General features: G+C 32.0%; 2 protein-coding genes across 4 annotated transcripts in view; one reads left to right on the top strand and one right to left on the bottom strand.

The window, feature by feature from the left end:
* The window catches only part of LOC117107566 (rab GTPase-activating protein 1-like), a 63,962-nt gene that overhangs the window by 34,070 nt on the left and 8,750 nt on the right, over nt 1-21,142 (top strand). For all 3 annotated transcript variants that reach the window (XM_033249285.1, XM_033249278.1, XM_033249273.1), the window contains 6 exons: nt 16,206-16,319; nt 17,070-17,144; nt 17,370-17,495; nt 20,014-20,199; nt 20,316-20,444; nt 20,784-20,867. In XM_033249285.1, coding sequence (XP_033105176.1) covers nt 16,206-16,319; nt 17,070-17,144; nt 17,370-17,495; nt 20,014-20,199; nt 20,316-20,444; nt 20,784-20,867 — 714 coding nt within the window. The remainder of the gene's footprint in view (nt 1-16,205; nt 16,320-17,069; nt 17,145-17,369; nt 17,496-20,013; nt 20,200-20,315; nt 20,445-20,783; nt 20,868-21,142) is intronic.
* LOC117107588 (probable G-protein coupled receptor 21) lies at nt 1,006-5,494 on the bottom strand. Its single transcript, XM_033249292.1, has 2 exons — nt 5,272-5,494; nt 1,006-2,354 (listed from the first exon to the last, which is right to left on the bottom strand). Exon 2 carries the CDS (start codon nt 2,178-2,180, stop codon nt 1,092-1,094), a length of 1,089 nt encoding a protein of 362 aa, XP_033105183.1. The 5' UTR covers nt 2,181-2,354; nt 5,272-5,494; the 3' UTR covers nt 1,006-1,091.

Genomic DNA, 21,142 nt, shown 5'->3' with positions numbered 1-21,142 from the left:
ACCGGACCCACTGAAAGGATCTTACTAGGCCTAAGCAGAGGCCTAATTCTATGTAATTTTTCAAGTAATTTCTTCTCTGACATCGAACAAGTTTACAGTTTACAGGTTGATTAGCATTGTACAAAAACTTTTCATCGTCAAGCACATCGCTGAAATATCCGAAGAGGATCGCTTCTCGGACTCTATGAAGATTCGCCATGATGGTAAGGACTGATCCTTGCTCAAAAAGTCATCATGTTGACTCCTCGTCGACTGAAATCGAAACTGATTTCAGCGGTGGATCACCATGAGCCGTGAACGTGTTGACGGTCGCCTGCAGTTGACGTGAACATGCTCGTCGTTCGCTCAATCGAAAAGTCCCTAATTACTGTATTTATATTTTTGATGATCAAAATGGAATAATAAGGCAAACAGAATTTTGTGTCCAAAGCCCAGTGACATGGAAATCAAGGTCTGCCGGTCAACAATTTCGTATAAAAATATATTTTTTACTGTACAGTAATTGTATAGGCTAAATTTTAGAGTTCATTCACATATGCCCCATACATTTTCTTAGGTAAAATGCTAACCAATAATAACAATTCAATTCAGGATTCACAAACCCATGGTTAACTATCTAATTTCATTAATAATTTTGTGCTCCTTGGTAAAAATGCTGACTTCTTTTTTGAGATATTGTGTCAGTTGGGCATTGGGCAAGTGGCCTATTATTATTAATGTTATTTATTTGGCAAACCAGAATGATCAGTATTTGCACAATGAAACCTCCAGATGTATAAAAGTTGAGGTGTTTATAGTGTATTTATGGTAATTTGTAAAAAGTGCATGGAAAAATAACATTGGCTCATTTCGTTTAATAATATTCAACATTTATGTTAAGGTCCTCGCAAAGTTTCCTGATCATTTAATGGCAATCATAAATGAACATTTTCCACTCACCCTGAGAGCATAACTGTTGAAAATTATTTGCACACAAATTTGAGTAAGGGCAGACACTGACCACTGTGTAGTGAAAACATATTTTAATCAACAATATTTATAGCAAGGTTGTTAATGATTTAAGTTAAAATGCAAATTTTTGAAGTATATAACTATACCCTGTTACAACACATACATTTTTTAGGAAGCTTCCCACAATGGTACTGGCATTCTGTCTTCATTGATCTCAATAAACTTTTCAAACCAGCTTGGAAAGATTTATGTGTGATACTATAGATAAGACAGTTCAAGAAACTGTTGAAAATTCCCATCCATGCTGTTAGAAAAGATATAATTGGTTTTATTTCAACATTGCTTGTACCCTCAATAATCCGTATAATAATAAATGGTAGCCAAGTTATATAAAATGCGCTTACAATGATTAGGAATATCTTAGCTACAGTTCGTTCATGGTTTTTTCGGCTTGTGTCGCTTTCGAGAGAGTCTGAAGTGGCATTGTCCGTCGAGAACTTTTCTACCTTTTGAAGTTTTTTAACTTGTTGTTGACATGCCTTGTAAATGTGGTAATAACAGAAAGTAGAAATAAGTAAATTTGGAATAACCAGGATAGATATAACGTAAAACGAAAATCCAACATCCTGACTCCAGTGAAGTCGACACTCGTATGTTTCTTTACTAAATTCATAAGAACCCCATCCAAACAATGATGGGATGAAGATGATGAAGCTTAAAATCCACACGCCTAATGACGCCAGTCTAGCACGTTTTTTAGTGACGATTGTGTAGTACCTTAGCGGTTTTGTCACCGCGATATAGCGATCAATGCTGATGCATCCTAGTGTCATTATAGACACCCCTACTACCACGGCCAGCGAGAATCCAACTGCTTTGCAGAAACCGAAGCTGAATGACCATTTTTCGGCAAAGACTGCTTGAATTGAGAACAAACAGCTGATTCCGACTCCAAGATCTGCAATTGCTAGAGATGTAATGAATACGCTGGTTGGATTTCGTAGTGATGGCGTGTAATGAAACACGGTGATAACAATAAGGTTTCCTCCAATTATCAGAATCATGGCAGTGAATATAAAAGTTGTTATGAGATAATGATTCGGTTTAAAAGCTTCATCTCGCATAACATCAATAATGGCTGTGCTACTCATCCCAGTCACTGATGGCTCTGCTGAGGTAATGTCAATAAAATCTGTGGTATTCATCCCAAATGCTGATTGATCAGTCATCACAAGAGCTGGAGGATATTGTCTGTGCTTCGATACCTTAATTAAATCAATTAAAGCTTGCTCCGTTCCCTAATTTTCAGATCTGATGATATATCTCGTCTTCATCGCGTGATACTGCTGATAAGCTTCCACAGAACTTGTTGATTAATGAAAATGTTCAGGAATGTTCTGAAACTAAAAATAGCACAGAGTTAACTCCATGTCATTTATTTTATGTCTGTAAATTTTAATGTCAATAAAATGCTAATTATCAGATTTGCAGGTATCTAAATCAATCCATAGTGAGAAAATCGCTATAGTAAAATCTGTTTTGTTTTGGTTTCTGATAGCATTTTCATTCATTCTTTCATAACAGAATTTTATCAAAAAATAATTGCACTTGCTGTAAAAAAATGAATTTTTCAATCCTATGTCCTCCCTGTCCAGTGTCCGTCATACTAAGTATTCCAATATTTTCCCCCTCATCCCATCATCTATTGTTTCTTGTTTTTGCTTTTTGTTGGTATGTATTGTAGGCAATTTATCTTATAGTAATTTATTGTCTATCAGGAGGGCCTCATTGCTTGATGATCTACAGCATGGGTATTAAATGTTATTAGTGGTCAGTTGGACAGGCATTGATTTCACTGTCACCTGTTGCCATCATCATACTAATCAAACTAAAATATAAATTTGCCAATCCAACCAAGCTGTTATACCGTTTTCTAATTTGTATGGTAGTTTAAAACTTACCTTTTAATGTACAAAACATATTTATGATTATTAACATTTAATATCAATTATTACTTATAGTTTAATATATATCATTATAATATTGTTGTCTGCTTTGCCATTATTATATCAATATAATTTATCATTATCCTTATATAATCATTATTATTTGTTATCAATTATTGTTGATAATGTTATTTCATTTAATTATTTGAAAAGAAAAGTACAATATACTGTAATGATTGTAGTAAACACATGCAGTATGGCATTCAAACAACCCATTATAATATTTATATTGTGTTGTTTATTTTTAACATGTAAAAATGACACTTTATATATCAGGTAAAATAAAAATTTGAAATTTTAAATGTTTATTGCATTAATTAATAACATGATTTGATTTCTTAGACATCACTCTGAATAGGTTAATTTTGATCAGTCCTTGGATTTGTGGCATTCAAGCACAGCCCAACCATGAAGGAAATATATGGCCCAACTTAGTGATATTGATTCTTTCAATCTCCTTTTATCATGGAGACTTTAATCCCAACAGAATGAAAGACAGATGCAATAGGTCAATCCACCCTGGTCAGTGATTATCCAGTAGCATTGGTCGCCAATCCTGCATTACCTCATTGACTACCAATATGTCGCACATCCTGTACAAATGGATAAGTTAAAACCTAATATGCATCAGTATTAAGGTATTTAGGCGGCTTAACCGTTACACTCGTGCAAACATACTATACTGTCACTTTTGTGAATCCTATGGCCACTGTTTTGTATTCAGTGCCCTTGAATATGGCTTACTCTTACTTGAATTATTATCAAGCCAAGAGGCATGTTTTGAAATCACCAAAATTAACTTTGTCCCAATAGAAATATTACTATATTTTGGCTGAATTTGAAAAAAAAAATTAGAATACTGCAACTCCTTTTGTCATGGAACCAAATAGATGTGTCTATAATGCAGTGCACCCTCCAATCCGAGACCCCTCTAATTCCAGGACACCTCCAATTCAATACCAGTTTTTCAAAGTACCAATTTTTAACCTTTTACAGTAGCACAAAGCTAACACTCTAAATGGAGACCGAACCTAGACACCACCCCAAATTTTTAGGTCCCAAAGAGAATCTCTAATCGGAGGGCAAACTGTACACTTTTACAGGATTTTATATTCCTTGGGTCTATTTCCTTGAGTTTATTTCACAATTGTGCAGAAACTACAGCAGACCTTTTATGATCATAAGTCAAAGTTGAAATTGTAGTAGGTACTTGTAGCTCCTGAACCAAGATGAAGATCTTAGCCTACCGATCCTGAGGTCTGAGGTTCACCAGCTATGTTATGATAATATGCTAGAGTTATTTAGTGAAGAGTTTTGGAAGTGGACAGATGAAACTTGAAGATAATTCTATTCTCATTGGAAAGTCAGTGTAGGTCTGGGTCATTTTTAGTTTGTCACAGACCAGAGTAACAATTATGATTATATATGTAGTTGGATATAACCAGATTATTGTTTGATATAATTACATTGAAAATTAGAGATTTGAATTTGAGATTTTTTTTTTTTTTAGAAAAAAAGAGCTTGACCATAGACTCTGGGTACATGGAATTTAAATTAGAAATTAAATTGTTCTAGAGTACCGTGCTTCTCTCTTTCTCCTTTATATACCTTTGTTCTCCCTTTAATTTGGTGGGCCCTGACCCCCGCAACACCCTCCCCCACAAATCCACCCCTGTTATACCGCTGTGTGTTGTTTGATGTTTATTGGTAATACAGAATTTTTATGGAATCCACTCAACATATTTTTCTTTTATAGATAAATAGTCGATATGACTTTAAAATGCATTTTTTAATTACTGTGTCACTACCTTTAGTGACTATGTTTACATTCTACAAATATATACTGTATGCTGCATCAATATCATTGATATTATGTGCAGCAATCTTTTTATGCTGTACTGTATGTTCTAATTCTCCTTTTCTTGTTATTTAATTTTATCTGGATGGACAATTTTTTAAAAATCCAATGCAAAGAAAAAATAAATGGAATACTGTAATATATATTTAAAAAAAATAATAATAAATAAAAAAAAACTTTTTCCCAACCAAAGAATTTTGTGAAAATGATGCAAAAACAAAATATTTCTTTGTTTCATCAAGATTCAGATTTTATCCGTCATAATTGTAGTATCCTGTTTCCTGAGCCTGCGCCTAATCGCCATATGGCCTGAAGATGTAATATATTATAATATACTTTTCTATATTTATATATTATATCTCTATTATAGTTTTTAGTACTTTTACCAATTTGCTATATGCATTTTCTGTTCAAATCAGAACACTTGAGTGCAGTATTCCCATGCAATTTACTTACCTTTTAAATAGATGTATCCTGAGTTAATTACAAAACATAAGTAACTATTTAATGCTGACTGGTTCACACAATGTCCCAGGCCTTGTCCAATGCTTTACAGGTTTCTAATGTATAGATAGTACTTGATATTTCTAATGTTTTCCTCAATGTTGTGTACTTGTTGTTGCTGCTACACTACTCTATACACTCTGTTGGCGTCCTGTGGCCTTCTGAAGCTAGCTTCAGTTAGCATTAATCCTTGATGACTTAGGAGTGGGTGGAGCCAACTAATTTGATTGACACTGTTAAATCAACTATGTAGAATCTACTGTTATAAAGCAATGTTGCTGAAAATTGTTTTCTATTCCCTTGGCCAAGTAATCGCTATAATAAATCACTATGCTATGATCTTTATGCGTAGTATTACAGTTGATTTGCTACGCTAGCGAGTCACTATATATCCAAGTTAGGATAAACAATTTTTTGTTCTGTGTTTGTAAATGAGAGTCGATGAAAGATATCAGATAATAAATTTGATTGGTTTTCACACCTTATCGGTAGAACCTGATCTATTTTAAGAAATGTAAGTGTCAAGTGTTTGTCATTGTGTACTCCAATGGTCTCATCTTTAGTCTTTTTATGGCAATTGTTGTATAAAAATTCCAGTCCAGCCATAAAGATTTTAAAACCCATGAGGTTGGGTTCACCTTGCCATTAAATTGAATGAAAGTTGCTATGCTTGTTACAATACTCATCCTCACCTGTTTGTTATTGATTTCAGAAGGTTGTCAATTATATGACCAAAATTATAAACTAATCCTCTAATAAGCAATTAGTAGAGCTCCGCATAGTACACTAAGGAAAATTATTATACGAAGGTTAGATTTAATGCTTGAAAAAATTTTAATTCAATTTTCATCGCTGTGCACATTATCTTCGTGGTGACGAAAAATTAGGTATTTCTTTTTTCACACAAACCTAAAAATAATCAAGCCAAGCGTCCACTATTGAAAAATTATTGGACTCTGGGGATAGGCAAATAACACTGGGAGTTGCAGTGATGACATCACGGTTGAAAAAGAATTATTGAACCAGATTTATCAAACTTGTTAAGAAAATCAATCGGGTTTATCAATTTTACCTGGCAAAAATATTTGCCTAAATTTGTCTAAAATTTTTAAAAATGTAAAATGAACTTAATGAAATATGAAAATCTTCAACTTATCTCATTGTTCTGATGGCGAACCCTAGATTACATTTATGAGTGTGACACACCCAAAACTCATTACTGAAAAGGCTAACAGAACCTACTCGCACTGTTTGACAAAACATGGTACCAGACCAACGTGCACAAAGAAAAAGCTTATTCTCAAATACTTCCCACTGTTTTCAATGTTTATTTCACCTACTAATGTTTAAAACATCACAAAAAATGTTCTCGCTAACAAGAAATTATCATTTGTGTACCGGCTTGACGTATACATGTGTGGGTGAATTGTGAATTGTTCTAGGTATTACACATGTGCAAGTCATTTTATTTTGACTCAAGTTCAAAGTTATTGCTAACATCAAAATTGTTTATACACATGCATCAATATAATATTAAACTACTGTAAAATCAATGCCAAGATGGCTTGATAAGTAAACACAAGTAAAAAGTTTTTGCTCAACTTTTTATGGTATTACCTAAGTTGAGATTAAATCCCAGGCCTCCACAACCCAAAAAAGGCCAAAAAAGTTGGTTTATAATGTAGGCCTACAATTTTGGGGCAACTGAAGGTGTGGAGGTGAAGGTGAGGTATCATCATGCACAAGCCTATTTTGCATTATGAAAAATCTTGAAAATATTCATTAAAGCATATGACCTATTTGTTGGAACATTCAACCACTAAACTACAGCTCCCCAAGCGATATCTCCATGGTTACCATGCTCACTATTTTTTTATTACTACTACTAAAAAAGAGGCAGAGAAGTAATCTAACCCCTAGGAGTGTTTCTCTTTGTGAGTTTTTTAAGGAAAATTTTCAATGACATGTGGATAATTGGTTGATTTTTTTTGTTTGCAGTTCTAAGAATTATAAATCCTTTAGTTGACCTACCACTGATATATTGCTGTGTTTTCCATTTATTTTATTGATTTATTTATCCTATTTTAGTGATGCAATGAACACATCACCAAATGTATTTTATAGGTTCAGAAGGCCAAGACATTGAGCCATATAAATATCTTTTCCACTGTTTAACATTATCAGTGGCACAGCTTTCTGGGGTTAGGAGGACATACCCCCACTACAAAAATGTCAACCTGTTGTTTCAGGTAAATAAAAATAATAAAAACTTGTAATATAATTATGTTATAATCTGTTTTTTATCTGAATAAGAAGTTAAAAATGTTAAATTTATTCTGTGCATTTTGTAGTATTATAATATTTAGTAATGTATTGTTTTCATTTTCTTAAAGCATGTACTGTATTTCATATATTACCTCTAGTTTAGGTATATTTTTCTTATAAGAACCAGTAAAATTTTGATCAGGCTCATTTTTCTTATTTTCTGCTGATTTCAGGCTCAAAATGTTCTCATTTTGTTCTTATTTTTAAACACTTTTCAAACATACTGTGAGAGTATTACAGTACATAGTCATATCTACTGCAAATAAGATATATTTATTGTTTTTTCTGTTTAAAAAAAATACCTACTGCAAATAAGATAGATTTATTGTTTTTTCTGTTAAAAAAAAGAAAAACCTACTGCAAATGAGGTAGAACTTCATTTGACATACCTCAGCCTCAATTTGCTCTTATTTTGTTCTTAATTTTAAAGCAATTTCAGCCCCAGTGTTTTTATTTTTAAAAAATTATTTACCGTGGGTTAGGTTCACAGGGAGGCACACAAGCTCATCCCCATCAGAAAAAGTTTTCGCCTTTCCCACTGAAAATATTCTGTGTAAAAAATGACACTACCTAGTTAGATAGAAATTGCATCATATCACCAAATTCTCCCAGCTATAATACATCCATCACATTTTTCCATAGGCAACTACTGATCACCTCAGATATTGATGTCAGATTATATACCACCTCTGCTCTTAGACTCCGCTATCGTGACTTCTAGGCAGTACCCCTGTTTCCCAGCCTGAGTGGGTCAATATGGCACCATCCCATCCCCATTAAGTTAGAAAATGAGTAATATTGTTTAGCTTTCATCCTGATGTTGAAGTATAAACATCCTTGGCCTGATCTAGTGCCAGCCTCCTTCAAATACAGTACTGTTTGTTTGACCTTAGATGCACTATTATACCACATGACTTTTTCCAGCACTGACATACTTCCTGCTAGGTTGACTTTTAGACATAAAGTTAATTTTTTTCAAGTTTTCTTTTATTTCCTCCCACCATATTTATGTTAGTACAAGGCAATTTGTACATGATTGATTATTTGGTGTGAAATCCATAATTCCATGTAACTTATCACAGCTCTTGTGTTACTATGGAAACGACCACATTGCATGTGTGGTTATGAACCCTGTTCTAACAAGGCTCTAATCTGCCATCAGTTAATCTGGCAGTTAATTAGCCCACTAACCTTTTAAATTGATTAGTATGGTTGTTTTATGTTTGCATCCCAGTAAAGATTTAATCAGAGATAGTCTGCAGGAGATTGAGTCAGTTTAGAATTCTCTCAGTTGATTGACTCATTCCAGTGTTTTTATCTCTGTCATAAAATGTATTTCCATTAGATATAGAATGGTGGTAGGGACTGGGTCCTAAGTTTAGTGTACACGTAACGATCCTAGTCGTGGTCCGTCGTCTATAATAAACCAAGATTCACTTACTCGGAATTGTAAACATAGATAAGAAATTGTACCTTACTAGGTCCAAATGTCACATATGTGAGGAGGATGTAAACAAAAGAACAATAATGTGAACAAGGAGATGGAGATTTCAAATGTGATAATGATAGAAAGATTAATAATTTCAAAAGAAATAATTTTTCTGATTTGGTAACCTGCTATTTTCCAAATTGTAGTTTTCTGATTATCAAATGCAAACTTGGACTATAATAAGGCGCATTATACAAAGTCTCAATGTGCCAATTTGAAGGAGTCTCGAAGAAAATTAGCAAAATGAACAAAGGGAGAAAACAGTATATAAAGAGAAAAAGCAGATAACAGAAAAGAAAACAGAAAATTAAAAGTAAAAGCTTGGTAAAAAGTTAGAAAAAAAAAACATTAACATTTGTTTTTCTTCCTTTGAAAAATTATGATAAAAGTTTTTATATTTTTTTTTAAATATTGTTTTTATTTATTCATAGTACAGTATCTGATGACATAATTAATGTCAAAATATTGAATCTCAACATGATGGCGTGGATTTCAATGCTTTGCGTGTGTATTATTCTTTCTAACAATATCCCCCTGCTTTCAGAAAATAGAAGCTAAGGTTTGTTGGGTAAGGTGATCTTAAATTACTTGCGTTTTTGGTTAAATTTATTTTCTTTTCTGCTAAATCATATACTAGTCCCTTAATTAGACTCTTAATTAAAGTTCAATCCATATTCAGCCTCACAACAACAAAACTACTGGTCAAGGGTTAGTGAAATAGCCTTAGGAAAGGCTGGACTAAACTGCTCATTTACAGTAATTAAGAACTTATGAGCATATATCGGAGGAATGCAAATCTCCACTGAGTCATGAATAGTGTATTACAAATATATTAAATACCTTACACATGAAAAAAATATTAATTTCAATTGAAGAATATTTTAATATTTAATTATTTTAATATGATAATAATATATATAATAATAATATTATATTTTGATACATTTTATATTACATTTTTGTTTTTAAAATATAATTATTTTAATATTATAATAATATATATAATATATATAATAATAGTAATATATTTTGAAGTTATTAAAATATAATATTCATAATAAAAATTATTTTGAATTGAAGAATATGTTAATATTTAATTATTTTAATATTGTAATAATATATATAATAATTATATTACATTTTGATATTTTTAAAATACAATATTCATATTAAAAATTATTATTTTATTATATTTTAATATTATTTTAACATTTTTGTTTTAAAAAGTTTTTTTATGTACAGTACCTGATATTTCTGCACATGGAATCTCATGGATATTTCTGCCCATGAAAAAAAATATTAATTTCAAAAATATTAATTTCAATTGAAGAATATTTTAATATTTAATTATTTTAATATTATAATAATATATATAATATATTTTGATGTCATTAAAATATAATATTCATAATAATTTTATTATTTTTGCAAAGCAACATTGACTAGAAAACACATTGTTTTTTACGGTCAGACACCGATCATATGTAAAAAGTAACATTAAAACTGAGAATAAAGTGGTGTAAAAGCAGGGCTTGGAGGTTTTTGAAGGTCACTGGAAATATCAACAGTTGGGTCCTTGGTGTTAAATTAAAAATTCACTTTGGCCCTCCAACCGATTTTTATGCCCACCCCTGATCTATAGTGTATATTAGTCACTGCGATCCAAATGAGAATTACAAAGAAATTTTAGAAATCAGATGTTAACAGACTTGAAATATTGAACTCTTTCCATTAAAAGTATTTTGCTGTGTCTGCTCTTAAAATATATTTGTCCAAACAATAAGTCACCTATAATATTTTTAATTTTCCCAATGAAAAGTAATAGAAATCTTATGAAAATGCCTATTATTTTAGTATTAATATTCTCATTAACAAGGATCTAGAATACATAATCTATTGCAATAATCTTTCTTGCCATTAACTGCATTTTGTATTGTGAAATGCAAGCCATTGCAGATTGATTTACTGGTGTGATAGTAGCGTATTCTCATTTACTTGTTTTTAAACATATTGACTCTTAAAGAAGCCTTGGGGAGTTATATTCACTAGAATCCTTACTACGCCTAATGATGGTGCGTGTGAAATTTAATTGATATATAAAAAGTCTTTAATCAACATGAAAGATTATACCGTAGGTACTTAAGTTTCAGTGGTGAAACTTACAGCGGAAGGTAGGATGACCTATTTCTAGAGTACGATGATGAGCAACAAACCTTTTAGAAATACTTTGGAAATCGGATCTGATGTCACATACCGTTACTGTTAATCTTGGTTTATTAAAAATTTAGATGTGGTTTACGTTATCAATATTTAAATTAGAAACTATTTTCTGAACAAGTATTCATGATAGAAATATGGATTGGGTGCATCTTCAAAAATCAGTGGGCCTCTTGAATGTTTTTACCTTTAGACATTCTTAATTGCGTCTTAGTTCCAGAAATTTTGGTAGACCTTTTCCACCAGTCCAGAGTCATACAATATTATTAGAATAAATGATCAAACATAAAGTTTATCTTTTGTTGACAACGAACCAATATTCAGAAGACTTATCATGGTGTTTGTATATGTTTAATAATAAAGCTTATCAATCTGAACTTCCGTCGTATTGAATTGCATTCTGGGTAATGACGACATCACGTCTGTAGAGTATCAACCCGATATCAACTACCAGAAAGTATTTCATATGGAATAGCAATGCAGTAATATTTGTTATCCAATTATCAAGCAATTACCAGAGAACCATTATTTATGAATTTTTGTACATCGAAGGAAATGCCATCTGAAATCCGACAATGTACAATAAATTCCTTAAATTTTAAGCAGTCATCCCACCAATTGTTTGAAAAAATTAAATTTCATAGTTTAATTGTTTATTTTGAAATTTTCTTGGTTGCTTTTTTTCTTTAGATGTTTATTATCATACTGTTTTGAATTGCCTAAAATAAAGTGAAATTAAATTTAAAAATATGTTAAAGTAATTCCATTGCTTGGTACTATTAACAATATTGCCTTGACTTTGTGTACATTCAAAACCCAATTGTCATTTACAGTGGATTGTTTTCATTTAACCTATTTAAATATCATCATAGAATGCATGCTCATTCCATTTACCAATAAGTCTTAACAAATAAGAGTATTTATGATATTAGTTGTGGTATTGACTGACAGTAAAATATATTCCTTAAATCCATCTAATAGTAAATGAAAAGAATTTTGAATAAAACAACCTTACAATTTGACCATACAAAATAAGAGTAATCAAATAATGGAATATCTATTTCATTTACTAGCATATCAAGAGTATCACATGTGAAAAAAAAAAAACTTAAAATGATGAGCTAAACAAATTTATAGTTTTACCTTCGAAGAAATGTTGTTAATACAATCTTTCCAACTTAAATGGATCAAAAATTACTTCTATGGTAAATAGTTAATGGAATTAATTATGACAATGTCATCGTTTTAAGATACTATAATGTCCTCAAGGTATTCTAGAACTGATTTGATGACTGTAGTAATGGAAACCATTAATTACTCCTTTTGACATCACATGTAGAAAACCCCAATAGTACACATACACAATAAGATAGTATAATACATACTCCAAGTATCGAAATGCACGCCATTGTGTCGGGATTCAATATTTCGACATTGATTAGGTCATCATCAGGAATATACGCTATACACTTTATTTCGATCTATTTTATCTGTGATCTGATATTAATATATTAATATCTTTATATGCATGCTACTGTTTACTGTGATATAAATAATAATAATATTTATCTGGACTTTCATAGCAGTGGCACACTTTGTAAAACACAGGTGTGTCTGAAACACAAAACCTAATATATAAACAAATGATTACACGACACATCAATGTAATATTTGAATATGTTGAGGGCCTTTTTATAATCAGGCTCCGGAGAAAAAAAATGTTTGATATGTTGTACAACTGATTTTTCTAAGACACGAAAAGCATATTTGACGAAAAACTTGGGAGTGGTCAATGAGATACATATTTTTGAATATTTAAAAACTGGGGGTAAAAGGTGGAAAAAAGGGTGGTTACACCTCCTTCCCCCAGTTAAAAACCATTAAAAAAAAACCATTGAAAATGAAAAAAAAAGTGAAAAATATTCAAGGTTCATTTATTGACATTATAAAATACAGAATTACCAGTATATGAAATAAAAATTCTTTTTGGATGATATTGCTGAAATTTTAACAGAAGAATGCAATTAATACAGGAAGACAGAATTAAATAACAATTTTGGTTTTGATCTCAAAACAATATCATATTTGTCATTTGTGGCTTTGGTTATAAGCATATTGTAACCAGTTCTCAAGTAGTTGTGGTGGTTTCCTGTACAGTAGAATTGTTTCAAAATATTCTTTTCTGTAGTTATTCAGGCCCAACTGTTCCACTTAAATATCAAATTGAATACTGATATATTTAAGTTATTGATGTATTTGTTGATTTACTTTAAAAAAAATGCTATGTCACTTGGTGTTTTACACAAATGCTGTACTAAGCAGAATAGAATACAATTCCTTAATTGTCTGATAAACAAAAAAAAAATTGAAATAATGTAACTTTTTTATAGAATTCAGATTGATTATTATTTGCCGTGTAGCACTTGAACACAATATAAAAAAATAGATACTGGCAAGATATTAATATCAGTGATCTGTGGTCTTTTTGTTACTGTTTCCTATTGGTGAATTCTATTTTGAAACTCACTGTCTGTATACTGGTAATTTGAAAAAAAAGTGCCTCTGACCATGAAAATTACAGTATCTTTTTAAAATGCCTTCAACCCCAACTGATGTCTGTATACTAACCCAACAGTGGTTGTCTGGAGCTGAATAAAAGAGAATTGCTCATTAATTTATATTTTGGCGTCCGTCAACTTTATTATGCCTCTAATGCTGGTTGAGCAGTTGTATCTGTGTGCACTTTCCTTTAGTTACTATGTGTGATTAAAGAAATTTGTTCATTTTCTATAACAAAATTATTATCTGATAATAGAATTTTGGTAAATTTTACCCGATTAGATTGTTGACGTTTAACTTATATTTCCATATGGTTTTAGTGCTTCAAGAGTTCAGGATTCTCAAATCTTGTCAGATTACCATTATTAAATATAAATAGTATAAGGAGTGAATCTGTTCTTTAAATCTGAAATTTATGCTTGCTGTTTGAATTTTAATGTATTTTACGTTATCAAATGAATTAATGTATGAGAAGTAGTATGGTGGTTAATTAACACTTAGGGAATGCAACTACCACCTTGTTAAATTGTCTCTCCCTATTACACAGATGCTGTTACAATTTAGTATTTTCATGTAATGAGTAATTGATTCAACCTTATAATTTGATTGCCTTAATTTGAAAGTTTACTGTGTAATTAATTTTGGGAATTGCAGAGTGTTTGTTTGTAACCAGTATAAGCAGTATGTTCTACTAGTCTCAACAATGTTTAACTTTTGTTGAACTGTTTTTGCAGATTGTTTTTGTTTGGTTCGAAAGATTTATTGATAATTTAAAAAAAAAACCAAAAAACTTTTAGCTTGAGGTCAGTTGAGATGGTCAACGACTGCCGAAGCGTCATCGTTTTGCCATATTTTATGACTTTTATAGATAGTTTTTTCTTTTATGATGTTCAATACCGTCATCAGATTGATAAAGTAGCATTTTCCAACTTTCACCAGACATGAAAAGACACATAATTTGAATGATCAGATATGTCTGATCAAACATTGTCTGTTGTGTCTAATAGACAAAAATCCATGTAAAATCTACTACCCTGCATACCAAAAATTGATGATTATATTTTTAACAAAGATATCAGCATGAATGTTTTGTTGTCGACTAAAATATCGATTTTTATTTTATCAGACTTCATTATTTTATTCTGGACATTTTAGAATGATTTACACTTTTTTTTTTTTTTATAAGAACCAGTAAAATTTTGCCCAGGCTCAGTGTTCTTATTTTTTGGTTGATTTCAGGCTCAAAATGTTCTTATTTTGTTCTTAGTTTACGCACCTTTTAAACAAAAAATTATTTAATTGTACGGCAGTATGCACTGTACTGGAATTTAGGTGAAAATGACCCCACAAAAAATGGCCCCCAAATATCAGACAGGTACACCTACTGTACAGTACTGTATTATAGAGAGTATTACCATCACACCTATACTGCACATAATGAACTGATATAATATTTTTGGTTTTTAAAAATATAAACCTCATTTGAAATTTTACCTCAGCCTCAATTTGTTCTTATTTTGTTCTTAATTTTTAAGCAATTTCAGCCTCAGTGTTCTTGTAAAATGTGTTCTTATAAAAAAAAAAAAAGTGTATTTGAAATACATTCTATGTAGAATTAAAGGTCTAAGGTTACCTAAAGCAAATGTTTATTGTTGTAAATTGTTGTAAATAGCCTGTCATGAAAATTGTTTGATTTAAACACTTTGGTTCATTAAAGCTTGGCTAATTACCTAATAGTGTTGATCTTTCAAGATTAATTTATGGTTTTTTATCTGCTCTATTATTGTTTTAAGATCATTGTCTCTAGAGGGTCTGTCATTTACGTAAACATTGAGTGGCAAAAATATTATTTTCACAGGCCAAAATAAAATAAACGAATGTTTATCCTTATACAAATTATTGAGTGACACTATAATGGTGACCATATTGTGATTTGTAAAACTGTTGTCATGTGTTGTATATAGGCTTATAGGAAGCCTGACATGCTTACAATATTAGTATTTTTTTTTTTAATCGATTGTTAAATAGCATAATATGAAGTGACTTGGGTAAGATGTACTCTAGATTATACACTGCAACACTAATATTCAAACTGCTGTATAATATATTCTATTAAATGTTGTATTTAAATTTTAAGAGCGGCACCTACCAAAGAAAAAAGTTTGATTTGGTGCAGTAATTATTGGAAAAACAGCGCATATTTCAAGAAAGGCGCTTAGAAGATCATTTGCTCTATATGATGAAATGTTTATTTTTGGGGCACATACATGGTACATCTGTTTTTTTGTTTTTGCAGGAATCTTCATTTGAATCGGTAATTCAACGAGACATTTCACGTACATTCACCGCCAATGATTACTTTAAAGAGAAGGAAGGGCAGGGCCAGGATGGTCTTTACAAAATTAGCAAGGTGATTTGAATGTTTCCCATCAGAAATAGCAGTCAAAATGCAGCAACCTACACCTGAAGATACCGTATGGCCTAAACCAATGGGTTTAATTGATGGGTACTTTTTGAGTTATGGGTACTCGGAACAGACAATGAAATTATAAAATCAAGACCATTTTCATCTTTAATATCATTATCTGTGTCATATCACCATATTCATTATGATCATAATGGTCTTTATCTTTTATTGTAAATGTAATGTAATAGTCATTATCATCGTCATTATCATCATTATAATCTTAATGGTCATCATTTTCATCATTGCAGTTGTCATCATCATATTAATCATCATCATCATCGCAATAATCATCTTTATCATCACCATGAACATCATTATCATCATTACTATCATCACATCATCATCATCATCATAAGATTATTACTATTATCATCAGCCCCATTTCTCAAGTTTGCTCAGGTGTTACAAATTGGCCACTACCAATTAGTTTTAATGTAATGATGATAATTGTTTAGATTTTTAAATATATTTAATTTGCTCTGTAGTATAGTAGATGACAACAATATACAGGCAAGACTTCTCTTCATTGCCTACCATCTCTATTTGAGGAAATAAAAATTATAAACTACTGTAACATATGTTGTACTACTCTGGATTAAGTTCCGGCCCACTCAAACAACTCATACTCTACTGTTCCCTGTCATTGCTCTTCTAATTTGAAACAGTGTTTTATTTATTGTCTTTTTTCCCTAGGCTTACTCCATACATGATCAGGAGATAGGCTATGTCCAAGGCTTGTCCTTCTTAGGTGCAGTTCTACTCTTGCATGTAAGTATTACTTCATAGGCTATAACTTTTTTTTTATTAGTTTAATTTAGTTAAAGATTAAATTAATTATTCAGAATATAATTAATTAAATAAATATGATAAATAAATATTGAACAGAAAAGGAACATACAATTTACCTGTTTCTAATCTTAATCTTAACCTTAATACTGTATTAACCATGATAGAATTTTGAAATACGGTTTTAAATTTTTTAAAAATTTATAGATGCCAGAGGAACAGGCCTTCACCGTGCTAGTCAAGATAATGTCGGACTACGGCTTACAAAGCCTGTTTAGCAATGATTTTGCTGAACTTCATCGCAAGTTCTACCAACTGGAGCGATTTTTTATGGTACCCATTAAATATTCCATTATTCATTATACATTTGGTTTACCTTTATATTCAACTTTGTTTATAAAGAGTAATCCATCAGTGAGCAGTTTGCTTGACTGTTAGTGTAATATGTGCTTGATATATATACATTCATCCCATATCATATGTCCAGCAATTCATTTATATATAATTTATATATTTAGGTACATAGGCTAAGCACTAGGGATTGGCAATAGAGAATATATCACTGCATTGCATATATAAGCAGCAATTTAATTTACTAACACAAGGCTTCTAAGGATATAGGTGTTTAAAAAAGAGTTAAAATAATATTTTGTTAAGTGGAAGAATGCCAGCGATTAAAATAAGTTCAGTTTCAGTTTTCAGTTTCAGTTTATTTTCCAAAAACTTCCATATTTTCATATATTGATCAAAGGAAGGATGACCAACAAAAGAGCAGAGCTCGTATACCATTGGCCACCTAAACAAAATTATTGACAATTAGGGCCCGTTCGAGCAAAAAACGCCAACCGTATTCCATTTATTTCACTGGGTAAACCAGCACTTAGCGGGTGGTCGACCGTTCGAGCAAGTTTTAGCTCACAGTAAATACGTGTAACAATACTACTCCGGAAGTAAAATTTAACTTATCCCATGGTCAACAACCCATTCTTTGTTTACTTGCTACTGCTGCTATAACCAAGGAGGTATACCTCCTTGCTATAACCGGCCCACGTACACACAGCGCGGCACGGTGGAACGATAATGTAGCTAAATAACTTATAATGGCTGCTTTAAAATCTGTACGTAGGCTAGTTTATTCAAGTTTATTTCTCCGCTATGCTACTAAATCTAGATTTCGTCGTGCATTTGTGAGGAGGCGAAAGAGAGCTGCAACCACGCCTGGGCCGTAACCTATTTCGCGCTGGGCTGTGGACAAAACATTTGGAAAAACAATTAAGGTTGATTTATCATCGCCTCCGGCTCCATGATCATTCCATACACGGTACTCTACCCAGCAATTTGGTGGTCAAAATTGTTGTGGATAATCCAGATGGTAAGGTAATTAGACTAGTGTCCAAGCGGTTTTAGAAAGTGTGTACTGGTGAATTAACTGGTAAATCGCACAGATATTTTTTCGCTCGAACGGGCCCTTACACGGACAAATTGGTTTTTATTGAAGGTAAATTCAGCTAGGCTCTAGCGCGGTAGACCACGGTGCTGCACTGTCAGTTCGTGCTAGGCCTGACCTATCGACGCTCAATGGCAGGGGATAGCTAGGCCTAGGTATTGAAAACGACGACCGATTTAGTTCGCAAATTTTTCAATTTGCGAACACCCCTTGGTACCAAGGGGTACATAAAATGGATGTTTTACTGTATCTGCTTTTTAAATTTTTGTAGTTAAGAGCTGAACCACTTTGGAAATCAGTACTTTGTATTGACAGTATATTCAGTATAAACAAAGAATAAATAAATAAATAAATAAAAACTGTAAGCACACCTCCTGCTTAACATCTTTTGGGATATACAAGGTCTGCCAGATTTGCAAATATTTAGATAAAAATTCAACACTTTGCACTTGTCTCATCACGCCTTGACTGTAGTAACTTGCTTTTATATTGCCTACCAAATACCCTTCTGTCATTCAAAACTCAGCTGCAGAACTTGCTGCATGCACCAAACGCTGTGACCACATTTCTCCTGTTTTGTGCGATTTGCAGTTGCCCATCAAGCAACACATTATTTTAAAAATTGTTTTGACATACAAAGCCATAAACGAATGTGCTCCGTATATATTTTTGTATATATATACTTGTCTCACTCGCCACCAATTCAACTCTCCGCTCATCTAACCAATTCCTACTGAAACCTGAACCACATATTAAAACATATTCATATTGGGACAAGGTTTTTTTCTGTTGCAGCTCTAAAACTATGGAACAGCCATCCATATGATTTCCGTGCATCAACATTTGTCAAAATTTTCAAAGCAAAACTCAAAATTCATCTTTTCTTTTGATTTGTTTACAGAACTGATAATTCTAAGTGCTTCAAACCTTTTGCGCTATATAAATGTTATTTATTATAACCAGCATTTTCCCGGGCAAAACCCAAGGATATGATTTGAATAAGTACAGGTAGCTAAGCTGGAAAATACTGTCATAAAATAATGAAATATTTACTTTAAATTAACTACTTCTGGTTCAAAATGTTTTTTTGATTGCGTGTGTGTGTGTGTGTGTGTGTGTATTCTTTTTTTTGTTTTACATTTTATTTTGTCCTAATAGAGAAAAAACTCATATCTCGATTGGGAGGGCAACCAAATCTTACTCAGAGAGTTGTAGGGTTTGATTCCCAATGGTGACAAAAATTAAAACTACTTACCATGTATCATATCACTGATGGAGGTGTTCTCTTATATTAGGGTCAATGTCATGCAATTTATTTTTGAGTATGATTACATATAAACAAAAAGTTGAAGTGTATGTACACCATTGGTTGTGTTCATAACAATTATTTTTATCTTATCCTAGGATGTGATGCCCGACCTGTATTCGCATTTCATGAACCTTGGAATCGAGACTCACATGTACGCATCACAATGGTTCCTCACGCTGTTCACGTCCAAGTTTCCTTTACACACTGCTTTCCACATCATGGATGTGTTTCTCTGCGAGGGTATGCAGGTCATATTTAACTTCTCGCTTGCGCTCTTGAAGGTAACTTTGATATATTGAGAGTGAAATATGAATCATAAAGGCTAAGCGTCCTATTAATTATTCATGTATGAAATTTGTTTTGTTTTGTTATCCTTGCATTTCAATTCTATTTGCAGGCTGGAAGAAAGGACATGTTGACCATGGATTTTGAGGGAATCTTGAAATATTTCCGAGTGTCATTGCCAAAGAAATTTCGCACAGTAGAAAGTGCGCAGGAACTTGTTCAGTCAGCTATGTCTATGAAGGTACAGACTTTTTATACAAATCTGCATAATTATATTATGAAACTGTTACATAATAAACCTACAAACACATTTTTACACATACAGTCATGCCTTTTTATATTTTAATTTTATATTTATACAATATATTTAAAGAGGGTGGCCTTTTCAGGAAGCCTAGAAGGTCAGCAGAGATTTTAGAACTTATTTACTTTATTCAAAAATGTGATTCCAACTTGGGGCCCCTGTGAATTGATAAACTGTTTATCCAGCACAACTACAGTAGCTTTTTGGGTTTTTTTTTTTTTTTTAAATTAATACATTAACTTCATCACATATTCTCCCTAAATTTGTATTCTTCAGGTAACATCTCGAAAACTACGCAAATTTGAAAAAGAGTATGAGGTAATAATGGCAGAAAGAGAAGACCCTATTGAACGGCTGGAGGTAAGACAACTGAACACCCGTTGCTTCACCTTTGACCTATCTTCTTCATGTTATGTGGCAAAAAGCCCATTGTCCTCTCTTGGATTCTGTAGTCCTAGGTTGTCTTTGTTTCTTTAGATAATAGGTGGTCGGCATGCAATGCAACGCAGGACAACTGGGTGCGTGTTTAATTTGTTTCATCCCTCCCTAAAACATTCTGGAAGGGTAAACCCTATTAGCTTACCTACCACTGTTGTAGTTATTAGATATATGGGTCACATAAACTGTTATACTGA

The sequence above is a fragment of the Anneissia japonica genome, unplaced genomic scaffold (assembly GCF_011630105.1).
Source record: "Anneissia japonica isolate Jap-2015-1 unplaced genomic scaffold, ASM1163010v1 scaffold288091_len1417266_cov198, whole genome shotgun sequence".
Classification (NCBI taxonomy): Eukaryota; Metazoa; Echinodermata; class Crinoidea; order Comatulida; family Comatulidae; genus Anneissia; species Anneissia japonica.
This window is presented reverse-complemented; position numbering and strand designations above follow the sequence as displayed.

What these genes read in the sequence shown, in the direction of transcription:
- LOC117107588 (XM_033249292.1), bottom strand. Translation starts at nt 2,180, where the DNA reads ATGACTGATCAATCAGCATTTGGGATGAATACCACAGATTTTATTGAC.